At 44.8% G+C, this 15,053-nt stretch overlaps 1 protein-coding gene across 2 annotated transcripts in view; it reads left to right on the plus strand.

The window, feature by feature from the left end:
- Window positions 1–15,053, plus strand: part of LOC311111641 (alpha-ketoglutarate-dependent dioxygenase FTO-like) — a 147,205-nt gene that overhangs the window by 32,903 nt on the left and 99,249 nt on the right. For both annotated transcript variants that reach the window (XM_084154418.1, XM_084154419.1), the window contains exon 7: window positions 2,977–3,096. In XM_084154418.1, the coding sequence (XP_084010544.1) occupies window positions 2,977–3,096 (120 nt within the window). The remainder of the gene's footprint in view (window positions 1–2,976; window positions 3,097–15,053) is intronic.

The raw sequence follows: 15,053 nt of genomic DNA on the forward strand, positions 1-15,053 counted from the left end.
GAGGGATGGAGGGAGGGAGGGAGAGAGAGGGATGGAGGGAGGGAGGGAGAGAGAGGGATGGAGGGAGGGAGGGAGAGAGAGACCCCATCTTTTAGCTGATTCTAGGTCCTCCTGGTCTCTCTACTCTAATCTTCCTGTCTGTGTGTTGGAACGGTGGAACAAACAGGGGGCTAGCATCACATCCCATCTCCACACGGCCCTGTTTGTGTGTGTGTGTGTTTGGCTTTGAAATGCTAATCCCAGACACAAACGTCTTGTCTCATTTAAAGCCAGCGTGTCACTTCCCAGGTGAGTGTGTGACAGTGTGCCCTCTGGGACCCCCCTAATGAAGCCTGTCCCTGCTCAGTAAATATTGGAGGGAGGGACACAGTAACTAAGTCCCACATGTCTGGTTCTGCTAGAGACGGGGGGAAGTAAAGTAGAAGTGTAATCAACCAGGTAGTTCCTCTGACCTTCCTCTGTCCTGTACAGTATGTTTTCCAGGCCAGGCCTCTCTTTCCCTAGTGAGTAACAGTGTTTGTGAAGTAGCTAAAAGCCCACACCACTTTTCCTTATGGAGAGTCAGAGAGTTTCTTACCTGTAGGGAACAGTTTTTTCTTATCCTATTTTCAGTTGAGAAAGAATGAAATTGAAATCTGTAATTTGGAGCATATTATTGTTTATAGGCCTATAGGTGAGCAAGGACAGGTTGGGTGAGTGTGTCTGTGAGTACAGTTTGTATCGCCTCAAGGTATGTGTGTGTGTCCTGTACCTCTAGAGGCAGGGAACAGTGCTCAGTGCTCCTGGTTGATGTGATGTGGGAGCAGGAGCAGGTCCAGGAAAGTAAACAGAAAGAGGCAGGTTGATATCGATCCCTCTCTCATCAGGCCCTACCTCGGGGGCCGCACGGCACGACACAGCCGGAAATTGATTGGTCAGGTCTGCTGGGGGACCACCGAGAGGTGTGGAAAAATCCTGCTTCATTAAATACTGAAGGGACTACTTGGCTTTGCCTCCTGGGTCGCCATGGTGAGCGGGTGGCCGAGCGGAGGGCTAATGTGCAGTTAGCACGTCCGTCACCTGGAGAGATGACAGGAGACACCACAGGGGAGAGGACCCACTCAGTCTCCCTGCTCCCAGAACCCAGAGCGGGCTAGGCAGAGGAGAAAATCTAGCCTAACGATGGCGATGACTCTCTCCATCTCTCTCTCTCTCTCCCTCCCTCTCCCCCGTTCTCTCTTTCGATCTCTCTACCTGGGCAGGTGGCATTTAGTCAGCGTTCCCCTCTCAGTAACTCACAGCCGGGCGGCTCAGGCTCCAAATGCCAGGCGCCCCACAGATGCCGCAGTCGCCTGGCTTTGAGGCTGCCATCGCCATGCTCGGCGGGGGCTAGGAGTCCATGTCGGTTCAAAGTGGAGCCACAGGCTGTGTTCCCTCAGTAAAGGACAGACGGACAATCAGAGAGAGAGGGGGAGCGGTGGGTGGAGGTAGAAAAAGGACAGTCGATGTTTGTCCCCTCTCTCTTGCTTTGTTGTGTGTGTGAGCTGTACTGTTCAAGGGGGGGAGTAGAGTAGTGGAGGGTTGAAGAGCCATAAAGCCTGACATTTGTTTGAAGGGTCTGTTGTATGGAGTGGTTGTGAGGGTGCTGAACAGTGCTAGGGCCCATGTACCCTCCCGTACGTGACCCAGCCCCTGCATGTCAAACCACTGTGATCAGCCCCCTTTGGATCCAAAATGGCGGACAGTTTCTCTGTATCCTGTGCCACTGCATAGCCTGGAAGGCCAGCCACTGAACAAAGGGTGAAGTGGAAATGGCTGTGTATTCTTGTCTGCTTCTTCTTCTGTATTCCTCCTTATATTCCTCCTTATATGTGTGATAGAGCTAGTGTAACACTGTACCATACATCCTAATACCCCCTACAAGAACAATAAACAGACTGGTAGTTGGAGAGGAACAATAGCTCTTGTAGTCGCTTTCACATTTGATATGTAACTCTTTTGTACTGCTCGCCTTATGTTCTACAGTTGTCCATGTCAAACGAAATGGGGCATGTATTGTTGGGAGGACGATGCTGAAACAGTGCCGTTGTAGGATGTTTAGGGGGAGGGCAACTCAGAGTGCCTTGCATTTGCATCACCGGCATTTGGGGCAATCTCTGACACACACACTTTCTCAGACAAGCACACACATCCATACACCGGGCTACGTGAGGCGTCCTTGTGAGGATTAAATCAGCACTTCAAAAGAGCTGAAAACATAAACACTCCCAGTGGAGGAGAGGTGAGCCGCTCTGCAGAGTAAACTGTCATTCCCCTGCGGAGCGAGGGAGTAGGGGAGGAGGAGGAGAAGGATAGAGGAGTGAGGAGAGGGTGGAGCAATGTGGGGTATAGGTGTCTAGGGTCAGGGGTTGGTTTGGGAAATGGGGGTCGAGGGCCGATAGAGTTGTGAGAGGGGTGTATTGTCTGCTCTCATAGGATTGACCATCTGAGTAAACAGACATTATAGTAAGTCTAGACTCTAGTACACTTCATTCTCTCCTGCTCTCTATACATATCTGATTAGGGAAAATCCCCAACAGACAGATTTAACCTTTTGTTATCTCCTGTCTCTCACTCATGCTCTAAAGCACAGTAGGAGTGTGAAGTCCTGTGTAGCTCAGTTGGTAGAGCATGGCGTTTGCAACGCCAGGGTTGTGTGTCCGATTCCCACGGGGGGCCAGTATGAAAAATGTATGCACTCACTAACTGTAAGTCGCTCTGGATAAGAGCATCTGCTAAATGACTAAAATATAAAATGTAGAGGCCTTGGCGTTGATAGATTGATGTACTTCCATGCCTTTGTACCGCCATGTTTTTTGCAAGTTTGAGCGTTTACAATATTTCCATCTGGACTTCATACAGCTTGACTGATCTACCACTGCCTGTCTAGGATCTAAAGTATTCCTATAATGCTGTATGATTCCTCTATCTGACTTTACTGTGTTGTGTTGTGTGCAGGTGGAGTTTGAGTGGCTGAGGCAGTACTGGTTCCAGGGCCAGCGTTACACCCGGTTCTGCAGCTGGTGGGCCAGACCCATGGAGCAGCTGGAGAATGACTGGAGAGAGATGGAGCTCATGGTAAGACTGCACAGAGACACACTGGAACCTTGTAATAACACATACTAGTGTGTGGTAGTGAGGTTGACAAACTTTGCCAAAACAGTCTAAGATTGACATTTAAGAGTGATACAAAGTCTAATCACAAAGAACTTTGCTATAACACTTTAGTTCATTCACAAGTTTCTGCAGTCAGTAATTATTATTGTACACAGTATCGTGTTCTAACATGATCAGGATTCACATGATCAGGATTCACATGATCAGGATTCTCACAGTGGAGAGCCTCCATCAGGATCTGAGGGTGATTGGCTGTATACATCTGTGTAACATCAAACACGCCTGTGCTTGAGTTCATTGCACAAACTACACAGATAATAATCAGATAGTGCACTTGTGATTGTGAAATGTCTTTGTGTCACACCCCAGGTTTAATCTGTTTCAACATGGTCTTACTCAGCTCTTTGACACCACATCACAAGGGAGTAGTAATTGTTCTGACACATCTTTCCATTTTCTCAGTCATTTCATACTCATAAATGAGAGAGGATGCGTTGTTCACAATGAAGTCTACTTAGTCACATCTGTTTACCGTAAATGTGTGTGTGCATGTGTGTGTCAGAAACCAATGTTAGTCCAATATCAGCTCTGCTGTTGTATCAAAGTGTGTTGTTACTCGGCGGCAGGTAGCTTAGTGGGTAAGAGCGTTGTGCCAGTAACCGAAAGGTCGCTGGTTCTAATCCCCAAGCCGACTAGGTGAAAAATCTGTCGATGTGCCCTTGAGCAAGGCACTTAACCCTAATTGCTTCTGTAAGTCGCTCTGGATAAGAGCGTCTGCTAAATGACCTAAAATAAAATAAAATAAAAATAAAATAAATAAATACTCTGGAGAGTGAAGCAGTAGGGGGCACTCTTGTATCACTGAAACAGCCTAGACCAGAGCTGTGCTCCCTCTCTCGCTCCTTCCCTCCCTGCATCTCTCTCTCTCTCCTTCCCTCCCTGCATCTCTCCCTCTCTCACTCCTTCCCTCCCTGCATCTCTCCCTCTCTCTCTCCTTCCCTCCCTGCATCTCTCTCTCTCTCCTTCCCTCCCTGCATCTCTCCCTCTCTCTCTCCTTCCCTCCCTGCATCTCTCTCTCTCTCTCCTTCCCTCCCTGCATCTCTCCCTCTCTCTCTCCTTCCCTCCCTGCATCTCTCTCTCTCTCTCTCTCTCTCTGTACTCTCTGTCTCTGTCAGTGTGGAGCGCTGAGCAGTAATCACATCTAATGCTCAGGCAGGGATAAAGAGAGGAGCCTGTAGAAGCACGGTGCTGCTCTGCACTGAGACACTGGGAGGCAGGCAGGCTGGCTCACTCCTGTCTACACAGCCAGGAGAGGGAGGAGAGGGAGGAGGGGGAGACAGGGGCTAAACTCATCTAGAGCTCAGATGAAGTGTGTGATTTGAACCTGTACTTAGAGAGAGGAGCAGGAGTGAGATGTGAAGTATTGAGCTGTCTCTCTCTCTCTCTCTCTGATGGTCAACTAGACCCCTCTCATCATTTAGTTTCCCTGGCTCTGGTCAGACATGCACTATAGCATCTTTCAAGATAAATGTGACATTTTGGTCAACAATTATTTTTTGTAAATTATTTTTTTCATTCAGTATTTGTTTAGCTATTTGTCATTTATATTAGAGCCATGCTGTTAATTGACCCTTTCCCATTTAGCTTCTGTAAACTCTTTTTACTCCTTTTCTTTTTTATCATATTGTATTTTACTGAACTGAACATGCCTTGTGTTGTTTTCTAAATGAAACAACATGAAGAAGTAGTTTCTCAGGGAGGTATTTGTCTTTGACCCTTTAAGTAAATTAAAGCCATGCTCGTTGTGTTTGTGGAAAATGTAAAAATAAAATGGGCCACTATTGTTGATGAAGGCTCATTGTGCTTTCATAAGCAATATTGTACCACATACTGATCAAATAGGCCTTTCTCAGTATTATATAAATCAGATATACTATGCATTTTTATTTACCTTTTTTCGATTGCTTATGTTTGTTTATTACACTTCTATTTTGAATTGTCAAATGATTTTATAACTTATTTACATAGTTTATATTTTCATATACTTATATACACAAACTATTTTTATTAGGATTTCTATGCAAAACTATTTTAAATATCAGAATACATCAGTGTGGCAGTTGGTGTTTTTCTATGGTCACAAACATGTTTCGCTATTTACTATTTAAAAAATCTGCAGTGTCCTAAATGTATGACATTTTAGTATTTGATTAATATTTTTTGATAATTTTATGGTGTATGCATAATCTTGAAAATGTTTGAAAAAAATGAAAAACACAGTAGTGTGTGCTGTTTTTAATTGACAACAAAGATATTATAATATTGGAATGTATTTGTGTGCGTGTGGGTGTGTGCCAGCGACATACTTAGCCTTGCATTGTGTTAAGTATATTTCAGAGCTGCTGTCTGTTTATAGATGCTAGTTCCCTCCCTAGGGCTCAGTCCCTGTTCTCCATCCTGTTGTCATGCAAATACTCACCCTTCCATTTGAATGACATTCTGATAAAACACGTCCAGAGGTTCTCGCTCTTCCTTTTCTCTCCAAACTGTTACCTCATGAATTGAAGATGCTTCCTAATAGAAACAAAAAGAGGAGATGGAAGCCAGTGGTAGAGAGAGGCTAAATACAGAGTATTCAGATCAGCTGTGTGTGTGTGTGCGTCTGTGTGTGTCCTTGTGTGTGTGTGCGTGTGTGCGTGTGTGTGTGTGTGTGTGTGTGTGCGTGTGTGCGTGTGTGCGTGTGTGTGCGTGCGTGCGTGTGTGTGTGTGCGCGAGTGCTTCATGCATAGATAAAGGAATTGGAGTGCTTATCAGATATGAGAATAGGTAGCTGTATGAAGAAGGTCCAGTGTTCCGCCTTCCTCAGAAGACGAGGGGTACAGGCTGCGCCCCGTGGTTAAAGGACAGGGGTGTAAAGGCACTGTTCCCTTGTGATCCAGACTAGGAATGGAGCGAGGGTCGGTGGAACCCTGTTATGGTTTGGATGGGCCCGGTCCGCAGCCCAGCTCCCCTAGGACCTACTATCATGGATCTCATACAATCCTGACATTTACTTAAACCAGCAACAATGAATAGCTTCCACCTGGCTGACAAAAGGAGAGAGACAGTCTGGCTTTATGCAAAATATTTTAAATACTGGTGTGGCATTTTTTATCTTTCATTTTTTATTTCCTTTTTTTGCTGTGGGGGAGAAGCAACAAAACATTTCATATTTCCTTTTTTCATGTGTGTTTATGTGTGTGTGTGTTTATGTGTGTGTGTGTGTGTGTGTGTGTGCTGATGCTAATGTATGCACTCTGTTTGACTTTAATTGATTTACCAGCTCTACCTGCACAATACAGCTTTTCCCCTAATTTGTCACTTTCCCCGACTTCTGTGGCTGCTCATATCACAACTTCAAAAGCTGCCGAGATGCAAAGAGATTTCAGACAGTATTCTCTCTCTCTCTCTCTCTCTCTCTCTCTCTCTCTCTCTCTCTCTCTCTCTCTCTCTCTCTCTCTCTCTCTCTTTCCCTTTTCTCCTTCTCTCTATTCCTCATTTGACAGTTGAACGAGCCTTGTAGATGAAAATCTTTCAGCGCGTATCAAGAAAATTAATATACTTTCACAATAAATATAATCCACACACTTGAATATATTTGTATACTTCAAGATCTACAAAACAGGAAGGGGTATCCGGGCCATGTCTTCTAGCGTCTCCCTGTAACCATTTTGTCAGTCTCTCTCTCTTCCTCTGGGTTTGGTCGCACTCCCGTCATGTAGCCGTAGAGGAACGTGATGTGTAGGGACGCGCCCTGTGACCATTTTATCATTTCTCTTCTTCTCCCTCCGTCTTTAATGTTGGTCCTCAGTAACAATCTGAGGCGGGCTACTGAGAGGGAGCGACTCAGGGGAAGCACAGAGCAATCACTCGCAGGCTGGCCAGGTCGCCATCGATAGCTGATTAGGTTATTGACCTAGCAAGGGGAAGGAGGGGATGGAGCTTCAGGGAGAGCGAGAGAGAGAGAGAGAGAAAGAGTGAAAGAAAGAGAGAGGGGGGTCAATGTAAATGTTATTGCAGTGTGAGCTCATTTGATCAAAGCTCTGGAAAGGTTAAGCGAATCCAATCTGGTTTTGTATGGCAGAGTGCAGACAGACACAGACGGGAGAGGAGAAACCTCAGGACGGAGAATGGATTATGGTATTGGTGCTTTGCTGAACTAGTGCAGGAGGGCCTCCCTCCCTCCCTCATATAGACAGACAGTTTACTCTGCCTCTAATGCGTTTAGACAGCAATTGGCCTTAATAACCTTTATTGACTTCAGCGGGTCAGAGCCAAGAATCTAATTATCAAAGTGTATCAATTTCATTGGGAGTTTAGAGTTGCACTGTTCATATAATTATTTTAAGGTCGGCAGGGCCAATTCATCCCTATCCTCTTATTTGATGGGTTTGTAAAACATTATAAATGTTATGGTTCTGTAGTGTGCAGTGTGTTTTTTATTTGGAGTGCAGGTTGTTGTTTTTCTGCTCCCCGGTAGGTAAGAAAGAGCAGGACTTTTAGAGGCTTGAGGCTTAGCGACAGTAGAATCATATTTCAGACGTTTTACTCTGTTTTACTCTCTAGTTTGACATTCTAGGGCAACATTTTATGACAGTTTCATATACAGGCCACACACATGCAAGCCAGATTCATTGTAAGTGTGAGCTAAACAGTAAATTGTTTAAATAGCATTTTTATTTCTTATAGATTTGTATTATAAAACCATTCATTATCTTCTGGTAAATCTCAGCTGTTTTTTTTGTTTAGTTTAGCATTTTAGTAGAATGCACTGTAGTTGTGTGTTATCGATATTGAGTATGTTAGTAATTTTAAGAGTGTGATTATTTGCACGTGTTTGTGACTTTGTGTGTGTATGTAACAGTATGTGAGCTGTGGAGTAGTTTATCCTTCCGTGTGTGTGTGTGTGTGTGTGTGTGTGTGTGTGTGTGTGTGTGTGTGTGTGTGTGTGTGTGTGTGCAGCAGGCTACCTGGATAGTAGTGTGTGTTGTCCTTATCACAGAACGCAGAATAGAGTGTATAATCCTGAGGTTCATTCTAGCTCGGCTTTGTTTACCTCCAGCTCTATATTAACACACCTGGGCAACCTATTTACAACGCTCCACACTGAAAAGAAATTACTCCAAGATTATTGTTATTATTCATTTAAAAAGGAAATATATGGCTGATAATAAATTTTACATTACGGAGCCGGCTTGTGTTGAGGGGAAATATAAAACGAGAAGAAAAGTAAAAGAAAGAGAGGGGTAGAAAATGTAGCATAAATCGCAGGCAAAAGGTATTTGCGATTCTCTTTGAAGTACTTATTCAACAGGGTAAGCTGCATTTTCGGCAGAGGCTGATAGTGTTCTGGGTAAATACTTAAACCCCTTTAGAGAATTTCATGCAGCACAAATACGGCGCGCTGCGGAGTGGGGCTGCAGAGGCAAGGCAGCAGTGTTTATGTTACCTGCAGCCACTGCAGCCCGCAGGCTTTGTACCTAAAGACATAGGTACTGACTAGAATCTCAGTAGGGGATTGGCTGTGTGACAGAATCTACAGTAAAATCACTGGGAGCGTGTGTATCTGTTTTTGTGTGTGTGTGTGTGGGAATAGAAAGGGCTTTTTTAACCCTTTCACTGCACAGCAGGCCTCCGTCACAGGCCACCCAGCCTTGTGCGCACACACACACACACACACACACACACACACACACACACACACACACACACACACACACACACACACACACACACACACACACCACACAAACACACCACACAAACACTGACACACACAGCCTCCCAAGTTCTAAATCCAATTCAGCTATTGACGTGACATTGAAAGCACTCTCTCAGGCTCTTGGGATATACTCTGTATAATTTTTAAACAATACCTAACAATGATTGATCACATCCTGCTATTTTTGTTTAATTTGCTATCATTATTAGTCATAGATGTAATAGGGTGTGTGATGTTTCTCTCTGATTGTTTATAAGTAAACATAATACAAGTAATTGTCTTCTGGAGAAAGGTGGGGCGATTTGGGGTCTTTTGGTTCACACAATGGAAAGAGACCGGAGCCAAGTTGCTCAGTGCTGTCGGCGTTTACTGTATATGGAATGTATGAGGCATTCTGTGACATCATTACGCTACTTTTCATCTTAGATTAACTCCTAATATGGATACATCAAATAAGGAAGTGCTTTTGTTTAGCTTCTTATTCCATAATGAAGAAAAAGCTCAGCAAACCCTCAGCTAATTTTCTTGCTTGCTATATTCGCATCCCAAGCCATGTATAATTACCTATAGAACATATCTCTCTTTCTTTGTGCATTCGTATAAGAAACAGAAAGAGATTTGTTATTGATACTGGTTTGGGTAATTCATTTTGTTTTTCTGGTAGATTGTGATGTTGACAGCAGTTCTACTGTATTGGCAGACTTTGAAGTCACTTGTCTATTTTTCTTAGAAAACAAATGAGCACTTTACAGGGACTGATCTGTCTTATCCTCTTAGCAGCTCGTCCAATCCCCTTCCTCCGTTATTTATTTATTTAGCATGTTGTTTTTCCTCCTAGCCAGGCCCTGATCAGCAAGATAAGTCTTCAGAAGGGGGAGATAACATCCATTAAAGTGGTAAAGAGGAATTACAGGGCAGAGCAGATTAATCACAGCTCAGCTTAATCGTATTCACTGTGCTATGGACGGGAGGACGGGCGGGCTAGCTGCAGGGCCTCTCTCTGCCTGCCTCTGTCACAGAAACAGAGAGGGAGAGAAATGGAGGGAAAGAGATGGAGGGAGAGGGAGAGGGAGAGAGAGGGAGAGAGATGGAGGGAGAGCGATAGAGGGAGGGGAAAGGATATAGAGAGTGAGAAAGAAAGAGATGGAAGGAGGAGAGAAAGAGAGAGAGAAAGAAAGAGAGTGAGAGAGATAGAGATAGAGAAAGACAGACAGTGAGAGAGTTAAACAGAAACAGAGATGAAAGAAAGATGTCTCCATACTCCCATACCAAAGCACACCCTCTTTCTGCTGACAATAGACATTAACGTTAACCGACACTTGACATGCAATTATTGCATCACTTTGATCCAGGTGTAATTATTTATTCTCCAACCGATCCGATGCTCGTCTCTGTGTGGGATAGAGTCAATTAACACAGACACAGAGGTGCGGTTATGTTTTTGTTTTGTGGGAATGAAAAGCGTATTGTTGGTTGGAGTATTGCTTTCCTGTAGGCTCTGACTCTAGACAGTGTAGCAGCAGACAGCAACCTTCAGTCCCACCTTTTCCCCCAGACACAGAGGGGTGGTTGTTTTGTTTTCTGGGAATGAAAACCGCACTGTAAAATGGATTCATGTTTTCCTGTAGCAAACACGTATGTTCATCCCCTGAGATCGATTCCCCTCTGATTCTCCCAGGCTCATCCCCTTGATATTTAGTTTCATTATCTGGGAATAAACACCTTGCTGTTGGTGGGTACACTCTTTCTGTATAGCAGGCACAGTACAGACAAGTCACAGTAGTAGTAGACAGGGAGCTAAGTTCAAACCTGAAGTACCCCACCTACCTATTCCCCCTGGTCTCACCCCCAGTCTCACCCCTCTGCACATGTTGTGCAATTCCCCATTTGAATTCTCCAAAGTCATCAGTGCAGCTATCGTGTTCAGGCTCTGAGGTGCGTTAAGCTGCGTTGAGAACAATGAGCAGGAGAACGGGGTGATCCTGACGGGAAGAGGAGTGTAAAATTGTCTGATTCGCTTGAAGAATCGCAAAGAAAGAGAGGAATTATGGAGAAGATGCTGCAGATTATTTGGGAGGTTTTAGGTGAGGAGGAGGAGGGTGGAGGCAGGCGGGGGAAAGTAGAGGAAGAGATAGTGGGAGGATTTAAATGGCAGTCAGAGAGAGAGGGAGACAGAGGAGGTAGAGATGGTGAATGGATGGATGAATGGATGTGGAGAGACAGAGGAGGTAGAGATGGTGAATGGATGGATGAATGGATGTGGAGAGACAGAGGAGGTAGAGATGGTGAATGGATGGATGAATGGATGTGGAGAGACAGAGGAGGTAGAGATGGTGAATGGATGGATGAATGGATGTGGAGAGACAGAGGAGGTAGAGATGGTGAATGGATGGATGAATGGATGTGGAGAGACAGAGGAGGTAGAGATGGTGAATGGATGGATGAATGGATGTGGAGAGACAGAGGAGGTAGAGATGGTGAATGGATGGATGAATGGATGTGGAGATGGATGATGTGGTGCAGGATAGGTGATAGACAGAGGGAAGTGAGTACAGTAGAGGAGAGGAGGAGGGAGGAGAGGAAGGAGAAGAGAGAGGACTAGTGGAGCTCAGTAACATTCTGGGAAGTTCCTTCCTTTGTTTCTTAGTTTGTTTCTCTGTCAGAAGAAGTCATGTATGAGGTGAAAAGGCCAACTGAGATTAAACATTACGTGTGTTTGTTGGTCAACACATACTTCCACAGTTTACTCTCAAGACGATTATGTTGCTGCAACAAAAAAAAAAAACATGATACAGTACTATATTCCCCAAAAATGGTTTAAACCAACTCAACTCCTTTTTTGGGTCATACCATCTCGCTAAAGCTCACAGGGGCTATCAGATCACTGCAGGTAGTGTGTGTGGGGGGGGGGTCTCTCCCCTCCACCCCTCCAGATAGCTCACTCTAGTGGGCGGTGTTAAGTGGGTGAGATGTAGGACAGTGTAATTAACGCAAGTCCTTTAGAGGGGCCCTCCTCCCTCCGTGGGGAGTGCCAGATATAGCTCTCATTAATTCCTATTTATGTGTAATGAGAGGGTCATGTACGGTGTAATAAATGTCTGTTTTATTTGGGTAAGAGCTGCCTGGAGGGCTGCATCCTCTCTCTGCTGGCTAACTGCCTTATAAACACTCTTTACCCACTCAGCTCCCATCAGCGTGCCTGGCTCCATGGGTGAGGAGCAGGAGCACTACACACAATGAAATGAGCAGGGGTGTGTGGTGTGATAAATTCACAAGTCAAAAGTCTAAAAACAGATAGTATCCTTTCCATTTTGTAACTCATACAGTGAGGGAAAAAATTATTTGATCCCCTGCTGATTTTGTACGTTTGCCAACTGACAAAGAAATGATCAGTCTATAATTTTAATGGTAGGTTTATTTGAACAGTGAGAGACAGAATAACAACAGAAAAATGCATGTCAAAAATGTTATAAATTGATTTGCATTTTAATGAGGGAAATAAGTATTTGACCCCCTCTCAATCAGAAAGATTTCTGGCTCCCAGGTGTCTTTTATACAGGTAACGAGCTGAGATTAGGAGCACACACTTAAAGGGAGTGCTCCTAATCTCAGCTTGTTACCTGTATAAAAGACACCTGGGAGCCAGAAATCTTTCTGATTGAGAGGGGGTCAAATACTTATTTCCCTCATTAAAATGCAAATCAATTTATAACATTATTTACATGCGTTTTTCTGGATTTTTGTTGTTGTTATTCTGTCTCTCACTGTTCAAATAAACCTACCATTAAAATTATAGACTGATCATTTCTTTGTGATCAGCAATCAATCAGATTCCAAACTCTCCACCATGGCCAAGACCAAAGAGCTCTCCAAGGATGTCAGGGAGAAGATTGTAGACCTACACAAGGCTGGAATGGGCTACAAGACCATCGCCAAGCAGCTTGGTGAGAAGGTGACAACAGTTGGTGCGATTATTTGCAAATGGAAGAAACACAAAATAACTGTCAATCTCTCTCGGCCTGGGGCTCCATGCAAGATCTCACCTCGTGGAGTTGCAATGATCATGAGAACGGTGAGGAATCAGCCCAGAACTACACAGGAGGATCTTGTCAATGATCTCAAGGCAGCTGGGACCATAGTCACCGAGAAAACAATTGGTAACACACTACGCCGTGAAGGACTGAAATCCTGCAGCGCCCGCAAGGTCCCCCTGCTCAAGAAAGCACATATCCAGGCCCGTCTGAAGTATGCCAATGAACATCTGAATGATTCAGCGGAGAACTGGGTGAAAGTGTTGTGGTCAGATGAGACCAAAATTGAGCTCTTTGGCATCAACTCAACTCATCGTGTTTGGAGGAGGAGGAATGGTGCCTATGACCCCAAGAACACCTTCCCCACCATCAAACATGGAGGTGGAAACATTATGCTTTGGGGGTGTTTTTCTGCTAAGGGGACAGGACAACTTCACCGCATCAAAGGGACGATGGACGGGGCCATGTACCGTCAAATCTTGGGTGAGAACCTCCTTCCCTCAGCCAGGGCATTGAAAATGGGTTGTGGATGGGTATTCCAGCATGACAATGACCCAAAACACACGGCCAAGGCAACAAAGGAGTGGCTCAAGAAGGAGCACATTAAGGTCCTGGAGTGGCCTAGCCAGTCTCCAGACCTTAATCCCATAGAAAATCTGTGGAGGGAGCTGAAGGTTCGAGTTGCCAAACGTCAGCCTCGAAACCTTAATGACTTGGAGAAGATCTGCAAAGAGGAGTGGGACAAAATCCCTCCTGAGATGTGTGCAAACCTGGTGGCCAACTACAAGAAACGTCTGACCTCTGTGATTGCCAACAAGGGTTTTGCCACCAAGTACTAAATCATGTTTTGCAGAGGGGTCAAATACTTATTTCCCTCATTTAAAATGCAAATCAATTTATAACATTTTTGACATCTGTTTTTCTAGATTTTTTTGTTGTTATTCTGTCTCTCACTGTTCAAATAAACCTACCATTAAAATTATAGACTGATCATGTCTTTGTCAGTGGGCAAACATACAAAATCAGCAGGGGATCAAATACTTTTTCCCTCACTGTATTACTCATGAATGTAAATGGTGGTTGTGGCTTATGTTTTCATCATGTCTTGTTCTAGGCCACCCAGTCAGGAGACAGGGGTCCATACGGGTCAGTTAGCCTCATGTCTGTCAGAGCCTGGGGACCTTATAGAAGAGCTGTCTGTAATAGCCCTGACAGTACTCTACTACAGCCTTTACAATGGGCCAGCACCCCTAGGGAACTCATACTAGTCCACTATGTATTCCTCTCTCTCTAACAGACTTAGCAGACCTGCCAGCTTCACTCCCAGGATAAAGACATGAGTGGGATCTGACAGGTCTTTCACGCAGTAATGTAGCCCTACCTCTCTGTAGCCCGAGCAGTGATGGACCTCAGGCCTTTCTGTTCATACAGTCACATACCTCTCTAACCAGAGCAGTGATGGAGCTCAGGCCTTTCAGTTCATACAGTCACAAACCTCTCTAGCCAGAGCTGGGGTTGACCTGATGGGTCTGAGGCCTGTGTTCTTTCAATGGAACTTTTTCAGTCCTACACTAATGTTAACTCTAGTCAATCGGGGCTTACCTCTATAAATCACCCAGTTCTGTCCCTATAGACATACACTACATGACCAAAAGTATAAGGACACCTACTCGTCGAATATCTCATTCCAAAATCATGGGCATTAATATGGAGTTGGTCCCCCCTTTGCTGCTATAACATTCTCCACTCTTCTGGGAAGGCTTTCCACTAGATGTTGGAACATTGCTGCGTGGACTTGCTTCCATTCAGCCACAAGAGCATTAGTGAGGTTGGGCACTGATGTTGGGCGATTAGCCCTGGCTTGCAGTCAGGGTTGAGGTCTTTGTGCAGGCCAGTCAAGTTCTTCCACACCGATCTCGTCAAACCATTTCTCTATTGACCTCGCTTTGTGCACGGGGGCATTGTCATGCTGAAACAGGAAAGGTCCTTCCCCAAACTGTTGCCACAAAGTTGGAAGCACAGAATTGTCTAGAATGTCATTGTATGCTGTAGCGTTAAGATTTCCCTGAAAAACAGGCCCAGACCATTATCCCTCCTCCACCAAACTTTACAGTTGGCACTATGCA

The sequence above is a fragment of the Coregonus lavaretus genome (assembly GCF_964263955.1).
Source record: "Coregonus lavaretus genome assembly, chromosome: 37".
NCBI lineage: Eukaryota > Metazoa > Chordata > Actinopteri > Salmoniformes > Salmonidae > Coregonus > Coregonus lavaretus.